Source organism: Pyricularia oryzae, chromosome 7, assembly GCF_000002495.2.
Source record: "Pyricularia oryzae 70-15 chromosome 7, whole genome shotgun sequence".
Classification (NCBI taxonomy): domain Eukaryota; kingdom Fungi; phylum Ascomycota; class Sordariomycetes; order Magnaporthales; family Pyriculariaceae; genus Pyricularia; species Pyricularia oryzae.
The window spans coordinates 1,091,234-1,113,000 of NC_017854.1; the positions used below are offsets into that span (position 1 = coordinate 1,091,234).

Sequence of the window (21,767 nt, forward strand, 5' to 3'; positions counted from 1 at the left end):
GAATAAGAATTATTGAACCAGTTGTCTGGAGGCGGGCAGAATTGGGCTATGCTTAGTACCTACCTAGGTAGGTAGGTATCATTTATGGCAAAGTTCCATGCTCGTTTATTTGGATTTGTAGTCTAGCAGAGTATATTTGCTAGGGACAAGGACAAAACTTGGCGGATCGATCACCTCCCTGCCGACACGAATAGAACCACCAGACTGCAGCATTCACGAGGTTCTGCTTCCTGTGTTGACAGAGCTCGTAGTACCTCGGAGCCTAGCAATAAACAAACTACCAATTTGTAGATGCTGATTTACGTAAGGAGTGATTCGTAAACGACGCTGTTTTGACGATGTGTAAGTCACAGCTGGTCATCTTCTCGTCCTTTCCAAGCAAGCTGTCATGATCCTTGAAGTCTGCTTCAAAACCAAGGGGCTGGGCTCTCTCCAAAGCTCGCTAGTGATATTCCCTCATGGTCCTCCGTAAAATTAAAATACTCTGGGAGGCCGCCTGGGGGCAAAGTAGATATGACAGAATATTGGTAGCACGAGCAATTTTGCAAACAAAACAAAAAGTTAGATATCCGCTTGTAGGGCTCGCTCAAATCAGTAAGATGGAAAGCTTGCCACTTGCAGAAAAACATGAAATGTATAAAGCATGAGCACTCTCCTCCCAAATGCCCCAGATCTCCCTCAGGATTCCTATCCCGGCATATCTCCCGAGTCCCTCATTGTATGTATATCTGCTTCCCAAGCAAGATACGCACCTACCATACCCAGACCAAAAGTTGAAAGCAAAGCATCGCTCGCTCTACACCTTTGCTTCATCCCACACTCGTTTACTACTCTATTCTTTCCTGGCAAGATCTTTTTGTTTCTGGCCTTGCCTTTCACATAGCTGCCTACCCAACCTAACTCGTCTTCTCGTCTCGAAAGAACTACCTGAAGTAAGTCACTTGTTTACTTTGTCACATTCTGCTCCCCCCTTCCCCCGCCCCCCTTAATTTGAATGCTTCAATTTTGCCCTAAAGGGCGATTCTGCCCGACGCTTTCCCGTCGACTACTCTGCACTTTCACTCTACTCCCATGTAGCGACTACCTTACTGCTGCTCCCATTTCCGTTCTTGCCAGTACTCTCCTCTCCCATTCTTTCCTTTCATTTCCTATCCTCTCCTTCCCGAGGCTTCTTTTGCTACCAACACACACAGGAGCCAGGGGTGACTCCTGAATATAAATAAAACTGACTCTCGTCCTTTTGTTTCTCGCCAGATCATGTCTTTCAACAACGAAACCGAGCGACAACTGCCCGACCTTCGTTGGATGAAGGCCAAGAAGGGCGAAGAAGTCCCATGGGACCCGACCTCGGACCGGCCGTTCCACCCAAAGATGCACTTCTCGGCGGGGGTCGTGAGCCACCCGACAGCCTGGCCACGCCAGTCAGAGGATGGCGGCGACGCCAGCAGCAAGCACAGGTGGACCGGGGTGCTTCCCATGCCCAGGCCCGCCGCCCGCGGCACCATCCTGGAGAAGTACGCCGCCTGGAGATACTACGCCGAGAACCCGGCCGAGGTCCCGTCGGCGCTCGAGGGAAGAGGGCGCGCCGCCGTACGAGGCGGCGCCCACAGCAAGCGGAGCCGCCCGCTTGACTACGTCGAGAGGGCGTTGGCGGCGCTGAACCGAGAGCTGGCGACTTGCTGCGTGTGCCAAAAGTCAAAAATGACTGTGAGTTAATCTTTTTCTTTTTATCTACCCCCGCCGTTTTGGCTGTCTTTGTTGGCCAAGAACAAGGAGACTGACAGCAAGGCCGCCTTTGACCTAGTGCGCCCACCACGATCTGAGCGACCTGGAGCGGGCATACCGCAACATGAAGGGCACCCGCGAGCTGCGCGAGATCGTCGAGAAGACCAGCCGGAACTTCAAGAACGTGTCGGGCAACAACGCCCGATCCGCTGCCAGGCGGAGGAGAGCCGCTGCCCAGTCTGCCTCTCCGAACCTTGTTCAGGATCCCGCTCCTGCCTCTGTTCCTCTCGCCGCTCCTTTCTCCGCTCCCGCCTCTCACCAGGTGTCTGCGCAGGCTCCCCTCCCTTCGGTCTTCCCTCCTCCCGTCTCGGCTCCTCTCCCGCCCTTCGCTCCCTTCGCTCCCGCCGCTCTTCCGGACCCTGAGCACATCTCCCCTGGGACCTCTTTCGGGAGCCTCCCTTCGGACCCTGCGGCTCAGGGCACCCCTCCGGACTTCGATCTGCTCTCCGGTCTTCTCCTCCCGCCGGCGCTTGCGGAAGATTCCTATGCGACCGCCAGCCACACGTGGTCGCATCCGGTTTCTGCACCGGTGGGCTATAGGGGGGCAGATCCCACCTTTATTCCGGATTCCGCTCCGGGCTACTTTCCTCTCCCTCTTTTCGGCTTCGATGCCGCCTCTTTTCCTGCCTCTTTTCCTGCCTCTGCTCCGGTCTACGATCCCGGCTCGTTTCCTGCCTCGGCTCCCGACTTTCCTTGGGATGCCTTGCCCGACGACCTCCAGATCCCCAATCTGGACTTCAACTCCGCCGTCCCTGCCCCTTCTTCATCGGGGCCTTTCACCTTTGCACCGATGGTGGAAGGCCCAGCAAACGGCTTTCGGGCGACGGGCGGCTTTGACATGACGACCAGCGTTGATAATCTGTACAACAGTGCTCTTTCTCAACGCTGATACGTCAGTCAAACCCTGCGGGAGGTACACGAGTTCGGTTGGGTGGACCGTGTTGTTTTATTAGTTTGTTTTTATTAAACTGTTGAAGCGACGGCGTTTTGGATTGCTTTGCATAAAACGTTGTTTTTGGGTTTAGCGTGGCTTCAGCCTAGCGACTTGTTATTTTGGTTCTTTCTTGTCGTTTATTATGTTGGTTATATACCCAGATATTCATGATTAATGCTCACCAAGACCAAGTTCTCCGACATTTGCTTCAAATGCTGTTTATGATGTTTCTCTTTCACCGCGGTGGTTTTGACTGACTCATTGTCAGCTAGAATATGGCTTGGGCACATGTAACTCAATCAAAATATAACATTTCTATAATTTTTTCTCGTCATCTCCTACATCGTTCATCATTCAGCGTGAAGGTCTTCCCATCCCAAGCAAATCATACGCTTCCCGGGTCCATGGCCCAAGAACATCTCCGACTGACGCACCCGCTGGTGCAAACCCAGGCAGTTTCATTTTGATCTTTGGTCGTTCTGGCTCTGCTGGTGTCGGCTCAATCTGCGATGGCAACAGCGCCGCAGCTTCATTGCTCGAAGCCGCCATCATGGTTGCAAGGGCTTGTAAAACTTCTTTGCGCGGTGGCAAATTTGTATCTGCTGGCAGGATGTGCTGAGGAACCTTGCCTTGAGCATCCGACCTGAGAGCTGCCTTACGACCTCTCGTGGCTGGATTGGTGATTCGCGGCCGCGCGCTGATGACTGGAGCAGGGTCCGGAGTCGTCTTTGTGGCAGCCTCTACGATAGGTTTTGAGGCAGATGTTGGCACCGCATTCTCAGCAACGACATCCAAAGTTGTCTCCTGAACCGGATACGCGGTCGTTTTCGCTGTGTTGTCTGGCACCGTCTTCAGAAGAGAACCTGCTGGCAATTTCTCAACAGTTGGATCTGGTGCTCTCTTAGAGGTGGCCGCTGGTGTCTCAATCAGTTGAGCGAGTTCGGACGAGGTGGGAATATCATTAGCAATATTTGGAGGTGACATGGGCGGACCGTGTAGGTTTTCGATGACACTGTCATCTGGCAAAGGGTCCGGGGAAGGGCTGCGCGAGAGTTGCGATGCTATAATTGGTAGAGCAGCTCTCGGTCCGAAAGTAATGGCCGGTGGCTGGTCAAACACCCATCCTATGATCTCTCTACTTTTGACACTTTTGCGACCGAGCTTTTCCAGTCGCATTTGACCTGCTGGAGGTTCCGAATCTTCTCTGACGCAGTCTGAGGCTTTGCTTGACTTAACAGTTTCTTGCTTCTTTTTGCCCTTGGAGATCTTCTTCAAGTTTTGACAAGTTGGAGGTGGAGGAACCCAATCGTTTGAGGCGTCGCTATCGTCATCAAACAGTAGGCCGGCCACATCTGGATGAACATCCCCGATTTTTGGATCTCGTGCTGCCTTGGAGTTACTTTCAAAAACACCATTTGAATCTAAGTCTTCTTCGTCAAGCACGATATGCCTTGCTCTTGCTCTTTTGCCACCTTTTTGGATGGGAGATTTGGCGGCAAATTGAACGGGATCATTGCGGGCCCCAGATGCACTGTTAGTCTCCGATGCGCTATTGGCCGCGCTCTCATTCTCAAGCCCCCTCACTTTGCCTCGCTGTTTGGTTTGGGTTTCTGATGGTTCAATGTGAGCTTGTTCCACCGGCGAAAGATCTTGAGATCCGTCTGTCACGGCTGGAGATGGAGAAGGTCGCCTTGCAAGCTGTTCTGCCGGTTTCTTTCCGCGCTGTTTCTTGGTTTTGGTGGTCAGAAGATCTCTGTCCGACCCCCTAGATGATCCAGCATCTGTATCTTGCGGTTTCATGGCAGCCTCTTTGCTGCGTTTTCTGTTCTCTTGAGGCTGGGGAGCTGACGAGGCCTCAACATTGCTCGACGACAGCATCATCAAACCCCGCTTTTTCCGTGACTTGATCCGTAAGGCTGTCTTTTGCTTTGGTTGCTCTGCCAAATTATCCTCAAGTGGTTCAGGGGGGTCTATTTCAGGATCTGGGAGAGGTTCTGGCTCAGGGGGCCGGCAGCGCGTTTTCGTCATGGCCACATTTTGCGGCCGCGCCGATGGTTTTGGTGGCTTCGATAATGCAGCTGGGGGCGACTTTAATTCGACAATCTCTGGAGAGCTCGGTGGCGTCGACTCTCTTAGTCGTGGTTTCTTGGACACTGGCCGACTCAGAGACCGGGCATGCGGCGGCGTGGCTTCGATATCTGACGCCTGCACAGGAGCTATGCGCTTTTTCGTCGCCTTCTCTGCTTTCCTCACTTGCTGAGATTGCATATCTGCCCTGGCGGACGTTTCAGGAATGCCAGCATCGATGCCATTGTCATTCTCTCCAGTTTCGTCATCCTCATCATCATCGACCAGATCAACAACCGCAGGTGTCTTGGGTTCATTTCGACGAGCTGGTTCTGGTTTTTTGACAGGCTGTCCAACCTGTGTTGGTTTCCACTGGGGGTTCGAAGCTGCCGGAGCGGTTGGCCGTGGCGTCCTCTGCCATAATGATGAAGACGGTTGTGAGGAAAGGTGTAATTTGGCACCGAAAAGATTCTGGGCATATCCAGACTTGGCTGGTGGCGACGGCTCACGCCTAGGTCTTTTGGCTGGTCTCGGGGTTTCATCGTTGGATGCTCGCTGGCGCTGTTCGAAAGGCGATTCCGACGGAACCAATGCTCGACCATGATGGCCAGTAGGGGTTCCAAGTAGCTGGTTGAGGGGGACCTGTCTCAGCTGGAAATGGTCGTTGGGTGATTGTCTTACTACCGGCCGCGAGCCACCAACAGACGAGCTCTGCTGCAATCTCGCCGCCACTTTAATGGCCCGTTGTTCTCTTTCTTGCAGCCGCTTATCTACCAGTCCGGATATGTCCTGTTCTTGAGTCCCAACACACTCGCACACCTGGACCTGAGTTCCTCCAGATTCCAGCTCCAATTCCTCTCCATCGGCCAGGTCGTAATCACGTCTCCAATGCATATATCCGACATTGTAACCCCGCTCGTCGTATACCATGACCTTTTTGTTGTATGTGTGAAATTTGAGCCGTCCATCTTGCCATTTCTTTTGCTTCTTTTTCAGGTCTTTGGTGAACAGACAGATGTATTCGAGAACGGGAGCGGTTGTACCATGCGGAGCGGGGCTGCTAGTTGCGCTCTCCGAGGCCATGTCGAGGCGAATGGCAGGCCCGCAGGGAGCCAGATCGAGGTAATTTTCGACGATAGAAAGCGCTATCTGGCATTAATTTGTGCAGTTTTGCCGCCTTGGGTCATGTCATTGTTGTTCCAACCGCCATGACCTCATTGTTGGCCTGAAATGTTTCGCGTTGGGCAGAGTGGCTTGGGAGTCGCGTCTGAAATGGTGGGGATTCTGGCTCTCCACTTCACGAAGTCAGGTGACTCTGACTCGCCCTCCGGCTTATCGGAGCAGAGAAGGATGTATCGAACCCATGACGTTGCAACCCGCAAATTTCTATTGCCGTGAATCGCTTTCATGCATGCATATTATTTTCCAACGCTGTCAAGGCTGGAATTATCGGGAAACCCCGACTGGGCACAAGACTATCCTGTCATTTGTCATTTGGCTTTGTTGTCTTGCTTGTCTTTTTTATCTCCTCAATTTCATTTCTATCATCCCGTACACACTGTACATCTGATAAGGGAACGTGCTTGAGCCCCCCACAACGCAAGGTGAGGAGAAATCGGTCCGAGTTTGACCTAAGCTTAGGGTAGCAGTTGACATGTTCAGTGCTACGATATCGGGCCGAAAGTACCCGCGTGGAGAGATTGCAACTGTCCAAAACGTAACCCGCTACACCAACAACCAACAAGTTTTCCAAGAGCTCCAAGGCGATGTAGATCTCTTAATCAATGCTTGACCAACCCTCCAACGTCAATCCTCAACGGCTAGCGCCGGGACTATGGCGGTAGCCAAGATATATATACTTTTGCCTTCCCCATATCTTTCTCCAATTAAACTGGACTAAATTGAGTCAGTATTGTTTCGAAGCATGAAGATTTGCCAACAGGTCATCTAGCCAGGCCAAGTTTTAGTGCTCTTCTCCTCCCTGCTTCCCCGCGAAACGAAGGCACGGTGTCCCCAGAACTGTGAATCGAAGACGCAAGAATAAAATAAGAAAAATAAAACGGGTGCCAAGAACCGGGACAACCACGGTCCACACACTACTAAACAAATGTTGACCGATGCCTGATTCGGGCAGGCCGTCCTGCACATCTCGACGCAGTTGTTAATGTGGAGAAGTTGTAAAAAATTACGTACTGGTTGGATCTTGTCCCGTCAACCGGTGTTAGATTGTAGATAAAGATTGATAGTTCCCCGGATTTAAAGATCTGGGGAAAAAGCTAGGTTCGATCATCTCATCCTTTATTTTCTTCTCTTTCTTCCATTCCTGTTTTTTTCCCTTCCCTCCCGGAGTTGCGCCAGCACGGCTATATATCGTTTGGAAAGCACCGAGTCTACAAAACGTAGCGACCATCAACAGACAGCCATGGGTGAAGAAAACGGCACGCGGGGTCGCTATTCTGGCGACGTCGAGTCCAAGGCTGTCGATAATGGGCAGGCGCTGGACATCGACATTGGCCAGGCGAGGACGCTTTCCGCAGATGGCACACCAAACCTGCTCGCGAAACACAACCAACTCGAGCGAGGGCTGAAGAGCAGACACATTCAGTTCATAGCACTGGGTGGAGCGTACGTTTTTTTTTGTCCACCTGGCAGAATATTCCAGAGAAGATTATGTGCGCGCGCGAGGAAATATTGGGAGCTGACAGCGCTCGTGCCTTGACAGAATCGGAACCGGCTTGTTCGTTGGAAGTGGAAGAATTCTCCAGCTTGTCGGCCCCGCGCCGCTCTTTATGGGCTATTTGTCCATGATGGTCTTGGTTTGGGTGAGTTGAACAGTACCTACAGGCTTTTTTGTTCGCTTGGGCCACGAGGATATGATATAGGGGAAATGCTGGCACTTGTCATGTCATTCACCCTCGGCGTCGCCTCACTTTGCCATATTTTGCCTCCCCCGCATATGCACGCGTCGCTGACTTGCATGTGCCTCAAGAATATTATGAACATTTTGGGAGAAATGTCTACCTTTCTTCCTCTGAAAGGAATTTCGATACCATACTTTGTCGAGCGCTTCGTTGAGCCTTCGCTGGCCTTTGCGACTGGTTGGAATTACTGGTGTTAGTTTGAGCCCCTGAGTTTCTCTCCCTTCACACCTGACATATCCTATTCCGACATGCAAAATGCTAAAATCCGAATAACAATCGTGACAGATGCGTACGCTATGCTTGTGGGCGCCGAGGCCGTGGCAGGCGCGATCCTCCTCGATTACTGGAATACTCCCGTTCCTACGGCAGTCTGGATTACAATAATTCTCATCGTCACGCTGGCACTAAACATCTTTGCCGTGGGAATCTTTGGCGAAGCTGTAAGTTCACACGTCATGGATTTGTATAAACAGTACTGCCCCATGTTGCAGCGTGACTAAAACAATTTTGCAGGAGTTTTGGTTTGCCAGTATCAAGTTCATCAGCATCATGGGCTTGATTCTTACTTCGCTCGTCATCATGCTCGGTGGCGCACCCAACAACGACCGGATAGGCTTCAAATACTGGTACGACCCCGGCGCCATCAAGCCTTATCTCGTTGAAGGAGACGCCGGCAACTTCCTCGCCTACTGGGCAGCCTTTATTCGCGCCGGTTTCGCCTTCATCACCTCGCCCGAGCTGATCGCCCTTGCTGCCGGCGAGACCATGGCGCCCCGTCGGAACATCCCCAAGGCGGCTAGCCGTTTCATCTGGCGTCTCGCCATCTTCTACGGCCTCGGATCGCTGATGGTCGGTGTCATCGTCCCGAGCAACGACGACCGCCTGCTCAGCCCCAAGTCGAACGCCACCTCTTCCCCGTGGGTCATTGGAATCCAGCGTGCGGGCATCGTGGGTCTCAACCACGTAGTCAACGCTGCCATCCTTACCAGCGCTTGGTCGGCTGGAAATGCCTTCCTGTACTCGGGCTCGCGAGTGATGTACAGCTTGGCATTGAACGGACAGGCCCCGGCCATCTTCAAGAGGACCAGCAAGAACGGCGTGCCCTACGCTGCCGTGCTGGCTACTTGGTCCGTTGGACTATTGTCATACTTGAATGTATCGAACAGCTCCGCAAAGGTGTTTGATTGGTTCCAGGCTGTAAGTTGACATCATATTGTTCCACTCTTGGGCTACTGTAGTATTGGAGCGGCGAACTGACATCTGACAACGCATATAGATTTGCACCATTTCCGGTTACATCGCCTGGATCGTGGTTACGATAACCTACATTCGATTCTACGCGGCTCTGAAGTTCAGGGGCCTGCTCCACACTTTGCCGTACAAGACAAAGTTCCAACCTTACGCGACATACTTTACCCTTTTCATGCTCATCCTCCTGACCCTCACCAGCGGTTTCGACATCTTCCCAACCTCAAAGTGGAACGTCGAGAGCTTTGTCGCAGCCTATGTCACACTCCCAATCTTTTTGGTCCTGTACCTCGGGCACAAGATTTGGCACCGGACTCCGTTGGCTCGCAAGGTCGAAGACATTGATGTTACGAGTGGAGTCAAGGAGATGGAGGCGCTGGCTGCAAACGACGAGGAGCCCGTGCCCAAGAACTTGCTGCAAAAGATTTGGTTCTGGATTGCATAAGTTGAATTGGGGAGGGTGAGGTCCATTATAAACAAAAGACAGGCAATAACACGAATCTGTCCATTCCATTTCTTATGTCGTCGATCCCTACTTTTTTGGGGAAAAAGAAAGCGCCCCACGATGACAGAACTGTTAACGCCGGATCAGCGAACTGCACGGAGGTTTCTCTTGTTCTTATTTCAGGACCCAGGTCCGTGCCTCGGCATCACCGTAATGCTTGCTCGGCTCGGTTTTCCTGTCCATCCACTAATTAGTGGCCAAAAGAAAGGCCCACAGGGCACAGATAGATAGGTAGATAAATAGGTGGTAGCTACCTACCTAGATAGGCATACGAATACTACAGTAAACGAGGGAACGACAGGTTGCATGACTCTTGTATAAGCCATAGAGTGACTAGGAAATTAAGCTCAAAAGCTAGGGCCAACTAATAGACTACGTGGTAGCAACAATAGAGAGAGAGAGAGAGAGAGAAATAAGCGCCGTGAGCATTTCTGGAGAGATGCCTCGGATGTTGTTTTGACGGCATCAAATGTACAGGATTCAATTACAAATGAAACGGCTTTATTCCCAAGTATAGCTAGCATGCGGACTACGCTTAATATTCACTGTCCCAAGTTTCCCCTGCCAAGCCAAATTCGCATAAGATAAGAGTGAGGTGAGAGTGGGCCAGCAATCATATTATGCCTAACTATTCACCGACAGCAAATGGAATGTTGTGGCGAGTGTAGCATGGCAGGTGGGCGCGCTTCTTTTGCGGGCGCGGGCGTCTCCAATAAGCGCTCGCTACAGTATCTACCTACCTAGGTAAGCTTAGCCTAGTTATTCTCCTGAGTGGCTACCTACCTTAATTAATCACCTACCTAGTCTGGCTTGTCATGGAACATGTCGCAAATCGAATCCCGTCATCGCGTGCAAAGTTTACGTACGAGTCGCAAACAAACCTCCGTCGGTGATCGTGTTCGTTGTCTTTTGATTGAACAATAAACGATCAAGTTAATATTTCTTATCCGCCGACAAAAGCAAAATGCCTTCCTAATCCAGCAGGCTCCCGAGACCTTCATCCTAGCCAGCAACCTCGGGACATTGGATGGCACAGCAGCAAAACCACGATGCCTTGACTAGATTGGGCAGATCACCATCCATCCCCTGACCGAACTGGCCCACTCGAGTCCCGCTACACCCCTGACTACCCGGGCGGCAGTTCAAAAGCTTGGATGAGCTTGTCGATGCTTGGATTGATTCCCGCTGCCCACCATATCTTACCTTCCTCAACCGGCCATCTCTGCCGAACTCGATTACCACGTGTGATCCCTTTATGCGACTCGCGGAAAGCTGACCGAGAATGGCAAGACGATTTGCTCACTGCTTTCAAAGAGTGTGGAGTCGAGGGAGGGGCTTCGGGGTAGAGCGATGGCGACATTCGCGATATCAGTATCTCTCCATGTGTATAGGAGGTGGTTGATCGTCAAAATGGATATCATGAGGGCCCACGAAGAGACGAGTATATAAGTCGGGCTTGGCGCGCCCAGAGATTGCCAAGAGACCTTTTCTTCAGCCTCACCAGCCCGCTCTCCCTTGCCCCATACATCTGATTGCCTTGGCATCTCCGCCTGCTGCAGCTTCCCTTCGCTTATACGATTTAATACCTCCCCACAAGTTACACTCGCTGCAAGATGCCTTCCCTCAAGCAGACCCTGACCTGGGCCGTGGCCGCCGCCGCTCTGGCCATCGCCACCCCCGTCGACACCAAGGTCGGCACCCTCTCCCTTAACCAGGAGCCCAACCCGAAATTTGAAGGAAAGTCGGGTCTCCACGCCATGGTCAAGGTCTTCCGCAAGTATGGAAAGCCGCTCCCTGAGACCCTCGCGGCTGCTCTGGCCAACGCCACCGCTTCCGTCACCCGCCGCGACGGCAGCGCTGTCACCACCCCCGAGGCCCAAGACACCGAGTACCTCACTCCCGTTCAGATCGGTACCCCTCCCGTCACCCTTAACCTCGACTTCGACACAGGCTCTTCGGACCTGTGGGTCTTCAGCTCCGATCTGTCTGCCAGCCTCCGCTCCGGTCACTCTTTCTACACCCCCAGCAAGAGCAGCACCTCCTCCAAGCAATCTGGCCAGACCTGGAGCATCAAGTACGGTGACGGCAGCGGCGCCTCTGGTAACGTCTACAGCGACGTTGTCAGCATCGGCGGCGTCAAGTTCGCCAGCCAGGCCGTCGAGACTGCCTCCAAGATCTCGACCCAGTTCACCCAGGACACCGACAACGACGGTCTGGTCGGCCTTGCCTTCAGCTCCATCAACACCGTCTCGCCGAAGAAGCAAAAGACCTTCTTCGACAACGTCAAGAACAGCCTGACCAAGCCCATAATCGGTGTTAACCTGAAGGCCGGCGCCCCCGGCTCGTACGACTTTGGCTTTGCCAATACCAACAGCTACACCGGTTCCATCGCCTACGTCCCCGTCGACAGCTCGCAAGGCTTCTGGTCCTTCACCGCCAGCGGATACTCCATCGGCAGCAGCTCCAGCCGCACCCAGCTCACCGGCATTGCCGACACCGGCACCACCCTTCTCCTCCTTCCCCCCTCCGTCGTCAATGCCTACTACAAGCAGGTCCGTGGCGCCGTTAACGACAACAGCGCTGGCGGTTTCGTTTTCGACTGCAACGCCAACCTTCCCACCTTTTCGTTTAACGTTGGTAGCAACACCATCACCATCCCCGGCAGCATCATGAACTTCGCACCCGTTGGCGACGGCTCCAACAACTGCTTCGGCGGTCTTCAGGTCGACACTGGCATCGGTCTGTCCATCTTTGGTGACATTGCCCTCAAGGCTGCCTACGTTGTCTTTGACAACTCTCCCTCGCCCCGCCTGGGCTGGGCCAACAAGAACCTGTAAATTGTTGAAGCGTTGCTAGAGGAGTTTAATGAGGTTGATGAAAGTTGATGATGGGTGGTGGACAATGACTGTTTTCCCTTTTCTTTTCTCTTCGAAATCTGTAAATAATTCGACCTTTATGGGTTAATTTCATCGCTCAAAATACTCTTTTTTTGTATCAAAAGTCTCTAAATTGCATGTGATCCTTTGTGTGAATGAAAATGTCCCAGTGAAAGGGAGCCTCGATGGAGGCGTGATAGTACGCGAATCAACTGATGCCTGACTCGAAATGGAAGTGAAGCTAAAGCCTTATAAGTTCTAGCTTAGACCGAAGTAAAGATCAACCGAAAGCAGGTTGGTGATGACGAATTTGATGTTAGAGGATGAGCGCACGTCGAAGCTCAGCCAATCGTCCAAACGTCTCGTGACGGACGAAGGAGCCAATTGCGTCTCGTCTCTTTATCTTTTGAGATGGAGTGTTTGGAAATGCAAAATATCTTGATGGAGTTTGGGGTCGATAATGGCTCCTTTTGTGGGGTACCTTGTGTTATTCTAAACAAGTTGATACTGGAGGGTTGGTGAGCTGGGAGCTGGGAGCTGGTCAGTTCCTATGTCAAAAGCACTGGACGGTTGATGCTTGTCGTCGAGATTGCTGTCCTAAGTTTGTCACCAAAAGAAAAAAAAGAAAAAAAAAACACCTTTCCTTAGGTTGTACTTACTATATTCAATCCAGGCACAAACCACCTAAAAGGTTGTCTAGGCGTTCTCCGAGCCGAGCTAGCGTTTGTAGCTCAGCACTCAATTGGCAAACCTAGGCCATGAGCTGGTTCGATTGATGTGGGTTCGAAAGGCTACTCCAGGCTCGCTCGGACTAAATAAGAGGCCTGACAGGCCAGGCGGACGCCACGGTTGTTTGACAGCCTTTATGGCGTTGGTTGTGTGGATAACCTGTCTTGCAATTTCTTGGGGATTTGTTCATCGAGAAGCGATCGGAGTTTTGCATTGCTTTGTTGTCCCCGTCAACACCAATGAAATGATGTGCTACAGGGAATCAGTGGTCTGTCAGCAACGTGGTTGCATCGCATTACCCAACAATGCACTCCAACCTTGGAACAAAAGGTCCACCGCAGGTGTGACCCCTGTAACCAAGAGCCCAGACGGCCAGGCTCTTCTCGGTGATGTGGCCCTGTTCTGGGGCGACAGCCGTTAAACATCGCGTCCCGGCCTGATGGGCTACACACAAATCGATGATGAACAGGCCTTTGCGAGAGGGAACACTCGGCAAAAAGAGGCTAAAATCAATGCAAATTTCCTGCAAGATTTTCAGTAAACCCATTCAAATCCCCCCAAGACGTGTGCGATACCATCGACGGAACAGTTGATCCGGCCAACCTTAGTCTACTTTCAATCGACGTGCTCATTTCGCAAAGGAACCTAAGCTACATTGCCACTAATTATTCGTTTGCTGTAACCTGAAAGTATTGTCAGCATTTCATCGATAGCCTCCTCTACCGTTTCCTGTTTGGGAACTTTCCATACCTCCTTGAGACACAGGCCAACTTTGCCTTGGTTGAGTCGGTCGGTCACTGGACCGTGTCGTGTGGTGTCTTGTCGCGTGGTAACATTTCCATCGCAATCCATCCATCCATCCATTCCATTCCAACCCAATCCAGCTTCCCCTTGCAACGGCTTATTCGCCTGCTGCCGAAAGGACCCGCCATTAGCAGCTAGGCTTTGCTACCACCGCCACAACGAGAACGGCTCTCATTAATGAATCGGTTCTTGAAAACGTCCGACTTGAAATAAATTCCAAACATCCGCCAGGCGAAACACGGGCTTTAGGGCTTGTCTCTCCCTGCTATGGGAGATCTTGCTAGCAAACTCAAGGCAAAGTTCAAGAGACGGAACTCCTCGACTCCCCCATCCATCGCATCGTCGACCAGGAGCAACGACCGAACACGTTCACTCACCGGCCAGCGACCTCCTTCGTTCGAAGTCACAGCCAGGAATCGCAGCAAAAAGACAGATAAAAGCGATGTTGAAGCTGTCCCCATGACGCCGGAGTCGGAGTCAGCTCGACAGTCTTCTCCCCTCTCAAAGGTCGAGCCCGAAGAAATCTCCGAGACTGCAACCCGCAAATCTAGCGCGACGGAAACCACAGCCACCACGATCGCCACACCCAGCGATTCTTTGAGGACCTCACCAGACAGTACCGCGGCGTCCACCACTACAAAAGACGAACATCTAAACGAAGGCGAACTCAAACCCCAAGCAAAAGAGGACCAGGGAGCGGGAGAAGAAACTCCAGAAAAAAGTTCAGGCTCGGCTGGCTCATCAGCCGAATCAGCACCTGAAAATCCGCCAAACTCAAAGTTCAGCGAACCCGTCGCCAGCAACCTGGCAGACGCTAACACCAAGATGGGCAAGGATCCACAGTCCTCCGCACTACCAAGCATCAACGAGTACCCCCAGGACTCCTCGACCACCACCGATTCTCCCCACACGACAACTGATGAGGATGATTTGATCACGCACACACCATCACAGGTCGTCGATCACAGCGGTAGCGGCGAGCCGACCCCACGAGCAGGCCTGGGCCTAGGAATACCTGCGACAGCAAACTCTGCACAGACTTCAGCGGCGAACACGAACCCACGGCCACACCCCAGTTCCACCCACAGCAGCCCTATCGCGGCTAGGAGACCAAACGCTGCGTTTCCAGCCCCCTCATCGTCATCATCGTCCCAGGCCGGAGTGCAAGCTCAAATATCCGCTCAGCTTCTTCGTACACTTCTGGGTTCCGCCAACCCGGATGAGCTTCAAAACCTCGGTGGCGGACCATTGCAGAGTCTGACCGGCCCGACCATGACCAGGCGGCGGAAGATATGGGTAAGGCGGCCCGGTGCGTCGCCGACGCTCATCACGATAAATGAGGACGATATGGTCGACGACGTGCGAGACATGATCCTGCGGAAATACGCCAACTCTCTGGGTCGACAATTCGATTCGCCAGATTTGACTCTGCGGATTGTGCCCCGCGAGAACCAGAGGGAGCGACAATTGGGACCCGACGAGCACATGTGCAAGACGATTGATGCTTACTTTCCCGGCGGTCAAACGGTTGATGATGCTTTGATAATCGATGTTCCTCTTCGGAGGACTCCTAGACCATCCCCGCGAGCCGGTCCACCGCATGCACCACAATTGGCGTCGGTCTACTTCGCGCCGGCCTCTACAGACGATGTCCATCGCCCTCCCGAGGCCGGGACGGACTATTTTGGGCCGGCAGTACTAGCAACAACCTCTCACCTCCCTAACGGTACATCAGGCCAACCTCACAGCATCGGTGTGCTCACCACAGGCCAAATACCACAAATACCATCGCCCGGAGGGACTCGCCGGACAACCGCCTACACGAGCCGACCCGAAAGACCACGGCTGGGTCGACAGCACACCTCATCCCCTACAATCCTTAATCTAGTCAACTCTGGCCATGCAGCTCAGATGCCTGCAGGCACCGTTATGGGTATGTCTGATACATCTGCTTCCACTATGCTTCCAACCCGAATCCCCGGATCAACCTTGCTGATGCCTCCCATATCGCCCCTACAGTAGAACAGGCCTCTGGACCTCCACCTTCGGCTCCCCCAATGCCTACACCACCACCGGTCGAAGCACCTGCTCCGCATGTAGCTACTCCTCCGGCCCTTGCACCGCCGTGTGTTGCCTCGCCGCGCCCTGCTGCCCGTCCTCGAAAGAAGAAGCCACTCGATGGGCTCAATCTACCGCCGGGAATATTGAGCGGCGGCGTACCACCAATTAATGTTCTGATAGTGGAGGACAACCCTATCAACTTGCGACTGCTCGAAGTGTTTGTTAAAAGGCTGAAAGTGCGGTGGCAGACGGCTGTCAATGGACGCGAGGCTGTGGACAAGTGGCGTCAAGGAGGGTTCCATCTTGTGCTGATGGACATTCAGCTGCCAGTCATGTCCGGTCTGGAGGCGACGCGGGAGATCCGTAGACTCGAGCGTGTCAACTCGATAGGCGTTTTCTCGTCCTCGGCTGACAGTGCCCCTGATGAGGTACTCGGAGAGCCAAGCGAAGAAGACAAGCTGGGGAACACCGACATGTTCAAGAGCCCCGTTATCATTGTCGCCCTGACGGCAAGCTCGTTACAGAGCGATCGTCACGAAGCGTTGGCAGCGGGATGTAACGATTTCCTCACCAAAGTCAGTTTCCCCATCATCAATCCATACATGCATCCGATGTGTCACACTCAGTCTCACCTATAGTGGAGCTTTCTGCTAACAATATACCTTCAGCCTGTTAATTTCGTATGGTTCGAGAAGAAGATCATGGAATGGGGGTGCATGCAGGCGCTCATTGATTTTGACGGCTGGAGGAAGTGGAAGGATTTCTCCCAGAACCGCGACGAGCAAGACGCTGCGAAGAAGGCGGCCGCGGCCAAGGCCAAGACCAAGAAGAACCGGTCCTCATTGACCACAGCAGCATATAATGGCGGCACAACTGTCGCTGCGTGAACCGTGTACGATTTTAAAAACAAAGGGCCTCTAAAAGCACATAAACAGAGACATATACAGGGCAGAATACATGGCAATTCCCTGTAAGACTTGGAATAGTTTCCATGATAGAAGAAATCGCGAATTGCGAAGCTTGTGTTTGATGTTGGAGTTCACATTGTGGCCCTTGTTGGGTACTGATACCGCCGCTTCTTTTGGTGGATCACTACAGGCGTACGGGGCGACCGTAGTGAGATATTCGTCTTAATACATAATTATGACTTGAACATGCAAGACATGTTCCATGGTATAGATGGCATCCTCGACGGTGACCTGAAAATAGGGATCAAACCGGCAAACAGGTCATGGCCTACAATTGTCCTGTTTAACCGGACCCATTTTGATTCCAGATAATGAAAGTGTATTTGAAAAAGATGAGCATGCGTTGTTTCTATGTTAGCCCTCAAATTTGCATGAGTCGGTTCTTCATATTCTCGATGCCTGTGCTGAATCTGATAGCGTCAACATTATGGGCCTTGGAAAGCCAGTCACGTGCCGTACGTCAAAAGCTGGATTCCGGCTAGTCGGCGAATCAATTATCCACCGTGACCGCCGGGACCCACTTGTCTTTGTCTTGAACTGCCACGGAATTTTTCTTCAACCGAAGCTTGGAGCTATCATCCATTTTTCCTCAGCTTCCAAAACCTGCGATACCCAGATATACCAAACGATATTCCACCTCAACGCACTGCGTCTGCATCTTTCAGCCGGCGTGCTTGCTAATTTGGATTTGATTCTTTCAGGCATGATCTGAAGTAGCCGCTGAGCTCGTGGAAGCACGAGATCTTGCGCGCGACATTAGAAGTCAGAGACTGCCATTGTATTTTTTTTTCCTCTTTGTTTTTTTCCGTTCTCTTATGAGACACAGCTTCAGTCCTCAACTTGTAAAACATAACTTTAAACCATCATGCCCCCCAGATTACCAGTGCAGGCCAGTTCATGGCGGCCCGTTGCTGAATCCGTCTCATCACACCTTTCTTCACCTGCGGCATCGACAATAATACCCTCAATACCATCCTCCGCGCAGAGGTGTCCCAGCAATGCAAGGGCCTTCTCCGCAACGGCCCCGGCGTCTGGACGTCTAGGGCGCAGGCAGATGCGGCAATGGATGAAGCAAAACGAGCACAAGTACAAGGCCCTCGAAAGGAGGCCCTTTGAGGGCTCGCAATACCTTTCCGGCAATTCATCCCAACCTTTCCCGCTCAACCCTCACTTCAGGAGCGCGCCGGTGCTGTCGGAGAGTGCGCGTGAGCTTGTCTGGGAGAAGGTTATGGTCAAGGGCGAGCCGATGAAGTCGGTGTCGGCTGAGCTTGGCATCGACATCAGGAGGATCGGCGCGGTTGTGAGGCTCAAGGAAGTCGAGAAGGACTGGATCGCAAATGTAAGCTTCCCTCTGGTTTTCCTTATCTGATTGTGCCCTTTCCCCGTTTTCCATATGATGATTCCAAATAAAAATTCGATTAGTCTTGAAGACAAGCACCCATGGTTACACATTTAGCTTTGCGAGCCTCTCTGATCTCGGAAACCCTCACATATTACGAGCACAACGCATTCGATATCATCCCATTACAATTACTAACGAAAAGCCTCCCCGGCGCCTGAATAAACAGAACAAGCCTCTTGCCCGTCCCTACGCAAAGGCCTTTATGGCCTTGCTCCCGCAAACACGGTACGATGATTCCAATTCTCAAAGAATTCATGAGCAATTCAACGAGGTTGTCGTGCACCCGTACACTCAGCAACAACTCTTCTTCCCTGTCTCCGAGTCCCGCGAATTCAACCGTGAGGATGCCGCAAAGGCCTTCAACCGCTACCTCAAGTCTACCGATGAGCGTATCCCTCACCCGGAGCTTGTCCAGATGGAGCGTCAGATCAACGTCGAAGGCGTTGCTCCCTTGGAGGCGGCTAAGGCTTTCCGTCAAGCTACTGCTGAGGCCGAGCAAAAGATCGCCGAGAGGGCGGAGCGGGCCGCCCGTAAGGAGGCCAGCCTCATCACCCGTGTGAACGACAAGCGTGGAGTTGAGTTCAGGTTCAAGGACTACAACGTCGATTCAGTTGGTCACAACGGAAGGGGCCTGGAGGGCGTCGGTGTGAGGTATGGTGTTGCATCGTATGACCGCAAGAGGGGAGAGGTCAAGATCCCTACCAAGGTGGAGTAAACTCCCGCTCTGTTGGGACTCGGATTCCCTTGGAACGCAACATTCGTCCAGCTGTATCATTCACTTGGTCTCGGATGTAGTCCAAGTGAGCTCTGTAGCATATGTTTCAAAATTGTACCACGAGATATATACCAAATTCTATATGAGCTCGCATGAGCAGATGCCATCTGGCAGCCTTCAAGTCTAAGTCTACCATTCATCAGGCCTCGGTGTTTCCAGGTAAAGCCGCCACATACTCGGCATGCTTCTTCCAGTCCATGGGCTGTTCGCCACTGCTTCCGGCCTCCACAAGGATGTTTTTCCGCAGCCGCTGAAGCGCTTCCGCGGACATGCCGCAGACCTCGGTGGCGTAACGCTCAACGGAGCCGTACTTTGCGCGCAACATGGTCAAGGTAGCGCGCATAGCTTCTTTCCTATTTTGGCGTACATCACATTGTCAGTCACGCTGGTGCGGATGGCTCGAGCTCCCAAATACTCGAGCCAAGACTTCCCAAGGGATCCAACGGGATCAGGACACCACAGAGGCATCTGACAGTGGCACCCAAGGATACATAAACAAAAGAAGAAAAAGGCAAACAAGCGGGTGTATGTAACTGGATGACTTACCGCGCACTGACCATCCTCTCGGCCTTGTCCCTCTGACCCTTGAGGGGCCCAGCCTTGATGAGAGCCTCGACAAACTCCTGCTTGCGCTGGCTCAGCCCGACCTCGGTCAGATTGTACTCGTGGGCGATGACCTCATCCTCAACGCCCGCCAGGCTGAGCAGCAGGGCGCATATGATGCCCGTCCGGTCCTTGCCCGCGCTGCAGTGGACCAGAATGGGCGTCGGCTCTTCCTCGCTGGCGAGGTGGGCGAGGATGGTGCGGAAGGGCGCATAAGGGTGGTCCGCATGCGCACCGACCTCTAGGATGCGCTCGTAGGCTAGGACGAAGCCCTAGGCAGAGGGCGCGAGGCCCTGGTTAGCTGGCTTGTGGGGATATCATGTTTTCGAAGAGGAAAAACAAGGGTGTTTTGCAATGTCAAGAGATGAGGCGCATTCTCATCCCAGGGAGGTCAAGCTGTGACCGCCGGGTGCGCACATGTCATGAAACGATTTCTGCGGTGAGGCAGCGGGATTGCTCGGAAGCGCAAACACTGGAGACTGCGCCCAGCTCAGGACAGTCACAGGCGACCCGCGAGGCTTTCTCGCAGCATGACTGGGGACAAAGATGTGGAAAATTAAAGGAGAAAAAAGAAGGCAATTAAACAGAGCAAACGGGACTCACCGTGTCCCCCTCGCTAAACTGGCCCCACCTCCTGGCAATGGCCTCTGGGCTGTAATCCTCCTCAGTAAATACTGGCGCAAACACCCTCTGCGCGCCATCCCACTCCCTGATTTTGGAGCCGACCCAGCCCTCGCGGGACTTCACCTCGTCAGCAGAGCGGAGGTCGAACACGTGCGTGATGCCCAGTTCCTGCAGCTTTGCTACACCCTCGTCAGTCAGCTTGGACGGCTCCGACGCCCGGAAGACCAGGTTACGTCTAAAGAGCTTTTGGCCATGTTGCTGCTGCTGCTGTTGGCCGGATGCATCTGCTGCATCTGCTGCTGCTGCTGCGGCGTAACCTCCAATGTCCCTAAAATTTGGTAGGCCTGGGATGTGGTGAAAGGGCGGGGTCAGCTCGGCTGGAGGGCCGCCAGCGGCGGTAGGTTTGGGCGCGGGGGGAGACGATGCAGTCATTGTTGCAATGATGTAGTTGTGCAGTTGCTTTTGTCTGGGCGCAAGCAACGAGTAAGAGTGGACTATTTGCGATGCACTGGGTTTACCCAAGCATCGAGTCTTGCCGTCAAATCAACGTATTCGAGTCTGGATTTCAGTATCCGAGGGTATTCTCAGGTTGCCTTGAGAACACAAGGTTTCGCAACAATATAGATCCTAGAGCAATTCTTCCCAGTTGGAGAGTCGCTGGCTTGTTGAACTGTGACCATCTTCAAACATCTTTAGGGGACTGCTCCGACGGCGCTCGGAAATAAGTAGTAGCCCGCCTTGCCCGCTTCAAAGAGGGGCCGAGGCATCGGAAATGACCCTGACCGGGTTTCCCATCCGCGGTGCCAAATCCGAGAATAGATGTTCATTCATGATATCGACCGACCGCGGGACTGTTACCCGTGTATTATGGGAAGCAATTTTAAAATTGAGGCATCAAATCTCACTCTAGAATGGACCAAGACTTGTTGAAGAAAATCCTTCCGAAGCACGGCGGATGTCGTTACCGGTTGTGACGCCCCGCGTTCCTGAATACGGTGCAAGTGCAGGGTAGGAAGGAGGTGTAAAGAAGGCAAGGTTGCGGCACGGGGATGGGTAAGGTACCTGGAGGCTTTGAGTCACTCAGTGCAAGCTCAATTCACAACAGGATCCAGATGTTTGTGCTTCATCTTGTGCATCCAAAAAACTGCATTCCTTACAGGGAAAACTACCCGAATGATCCGTGAGTGTCGAGTGTCTCTTGTTAACATTCTACTTCTGGGCCGGGCCATTCATAGACTCTCAGGTCTGAGGATTTCACGGCGCAGCTTCCAATCATGACTTTGGTGTTAGTTGAAAGCTGTATCTTTACACGCCCCTTGAAATGTGGGGGGGGGGGGGGGGGGGGGGGTTGGTTTCCATGGCATTTCCAAAAGGCAGTCGGACTACCTAGGTACAGACCAAGTACCGCTTTCTAGTTCCCTAAAGGAAAGGATATGAGTAAGATTCCCTGTCCTGGAACCTCCTG

The 21,767-nt window shown here is 52.7% G+C and overlaps 7 protein-coding genes across 7 annotated transcripts; 5 read left to right on the forward strand and 2 right to left on the reverse strand.

Moving 5' to 3' along the window:
• Window positions 1-1,257: 1,257 nt before the first annotated feature.
• Window positions 1,258-2,674, forward strand: MGG_02901 (uncharacterized protein; the record flags this gene model as incomplete). Its single annotated transcript, XM_003720776.1, has 2 exons — window positions 1,258-1,707; window positions 1,805-2,674. 2 exons carry the CDS (start codon window positions 1,258-1,260, stop codon window positions 2,672-2,674), a joined length of 1,320 nt encoding a protein of 439 aa, XP_003720824.1.
• A 19-nt stretch (window positions 2,675-2,693) lies between these two features.
• On the reverse strand, window positions 2,694-6,295 carry MGG_02900 (uncharacterized protein). Its single transcript, XM_003720777.1, has one exon. The coding sequence runs from the start codon at window positions 5,867-5,869 to the stop codon at window positions 3,074-3,076; it is 2,796 nt and encodes a 931-aa protein (XP_003720825.1). The 5' UTR covers window positions 5,870-6,295; the 3' UTR covers window positions 2,694-3,073.
• A 786-nt stretch (window positions 6,296-7,081) lies between these two features.
• MGG_02899 (proline-specific permease) lies at window positions 7,082-9,878 on the forward strand. The gene is made up of 6 exons (XM_003720778.1): window positions 7,082-7,411; window positions 7,509-7,608; window positions 7,776-7,899; window positions 7,993-8,147; window positions 8,221-8,904; window positions 8,984-9,878. The coding sequence occupies exons 1-6, from the start codon at window positions 7,209-7,211 to the stop codon at window positions 9,398-9,400; spliced, it is 1,683 nt and encodes a 560-aa protein (XP_003720826.1). The 5' UTR covers window positions 7,082-7,208; the 3' UTR covers window positions 9,401-9,878.
• A 1,075-nt stretch (window positions 9,879-10,953) lies between these two features.
• Window positions 10,954-12,297, forward strand: MGG_02898 (aspergillopepsin-F; the record flags this gene model as incomplete). The annotated part of the gene is made up of 1 exon (XM_003720779.1): window positions 10,954-12,297. Exon 1 carries the CDS (start codon window positions 11,074-11,076, stop codon window positions 12,295-12,297), a length of 1,224 nt encoding a protein of 407 aa, XP_003720827.1. The 5' UTR covers window positions 10,954-11,073.
• A 1,642-nt stretch (window positions 12,298-13,939) lies between these two features.
• On the forward strand, window positions 13,940-17,141 carry MGG_02897 (uncharacterized protein). The gene is made up of 3 exons (XM_003720780.1): window positions 13,940-15,802; window positions 15,889-16,505; window positions 16,599-17,141. The coding sequence occupies exons 1-3, from the start codon at window positions 14,137-14,139 to the stop codon at window positions 16,815-16,817; spliced, it is 2,502 nt and encodes an 833-aa protein (XP_003720828.1). The 5' UTR covers window positions 13,940-14,136; the 3' UTR covers window positions 16,818-17,141.
• Window positions 17,142-17,451: 310 nt separating this feature from the next.
• On the forward strand, window positions 17,452-19,258 carry MGG_02896 (uncharacterized protein). The gene is made up of 2 exons (XM_003720781.1): window positions 17,452-18,237; window positions 18,467-19,258. The coding sequence occupies exons 1-2, from the start codon at window positions 17,764-17,766 to the stop codon at window positions 19,013-19,015; spliced, it is 1,023 nt and encodes a 340-aa protein (XP_003720829.1). The 5' UTR covers window positions 17,452-17,763; the 3' UTR covers window positions 19,016-19,258.
• On the reverse strand, window positions 19,097-21,202 carry MGG_02895 (uncharacterized protein). Its single transcript, XM_003720782.1, has 3 exons — window positions 20,282-21,202; window positions 19,622-19,950; window positions 19,097-19,428 (listed from the first exon to the last, which is right to left on the reverse strand). The coding sequence occupies exons 1-3, from the start codon at window positions 20,732-20,734 to the stop codon at window positions 19,215-19,217; spliced, it is 996 nt and encodes a 331-aa protein (XP_003720830.1). The 5' UTR covers window positions 20,735-21,202; the 3' UTR covers window positions 19,097-19,214.
• Window positions 21,203-21,767: the final 565 nt, after the last annotated feature.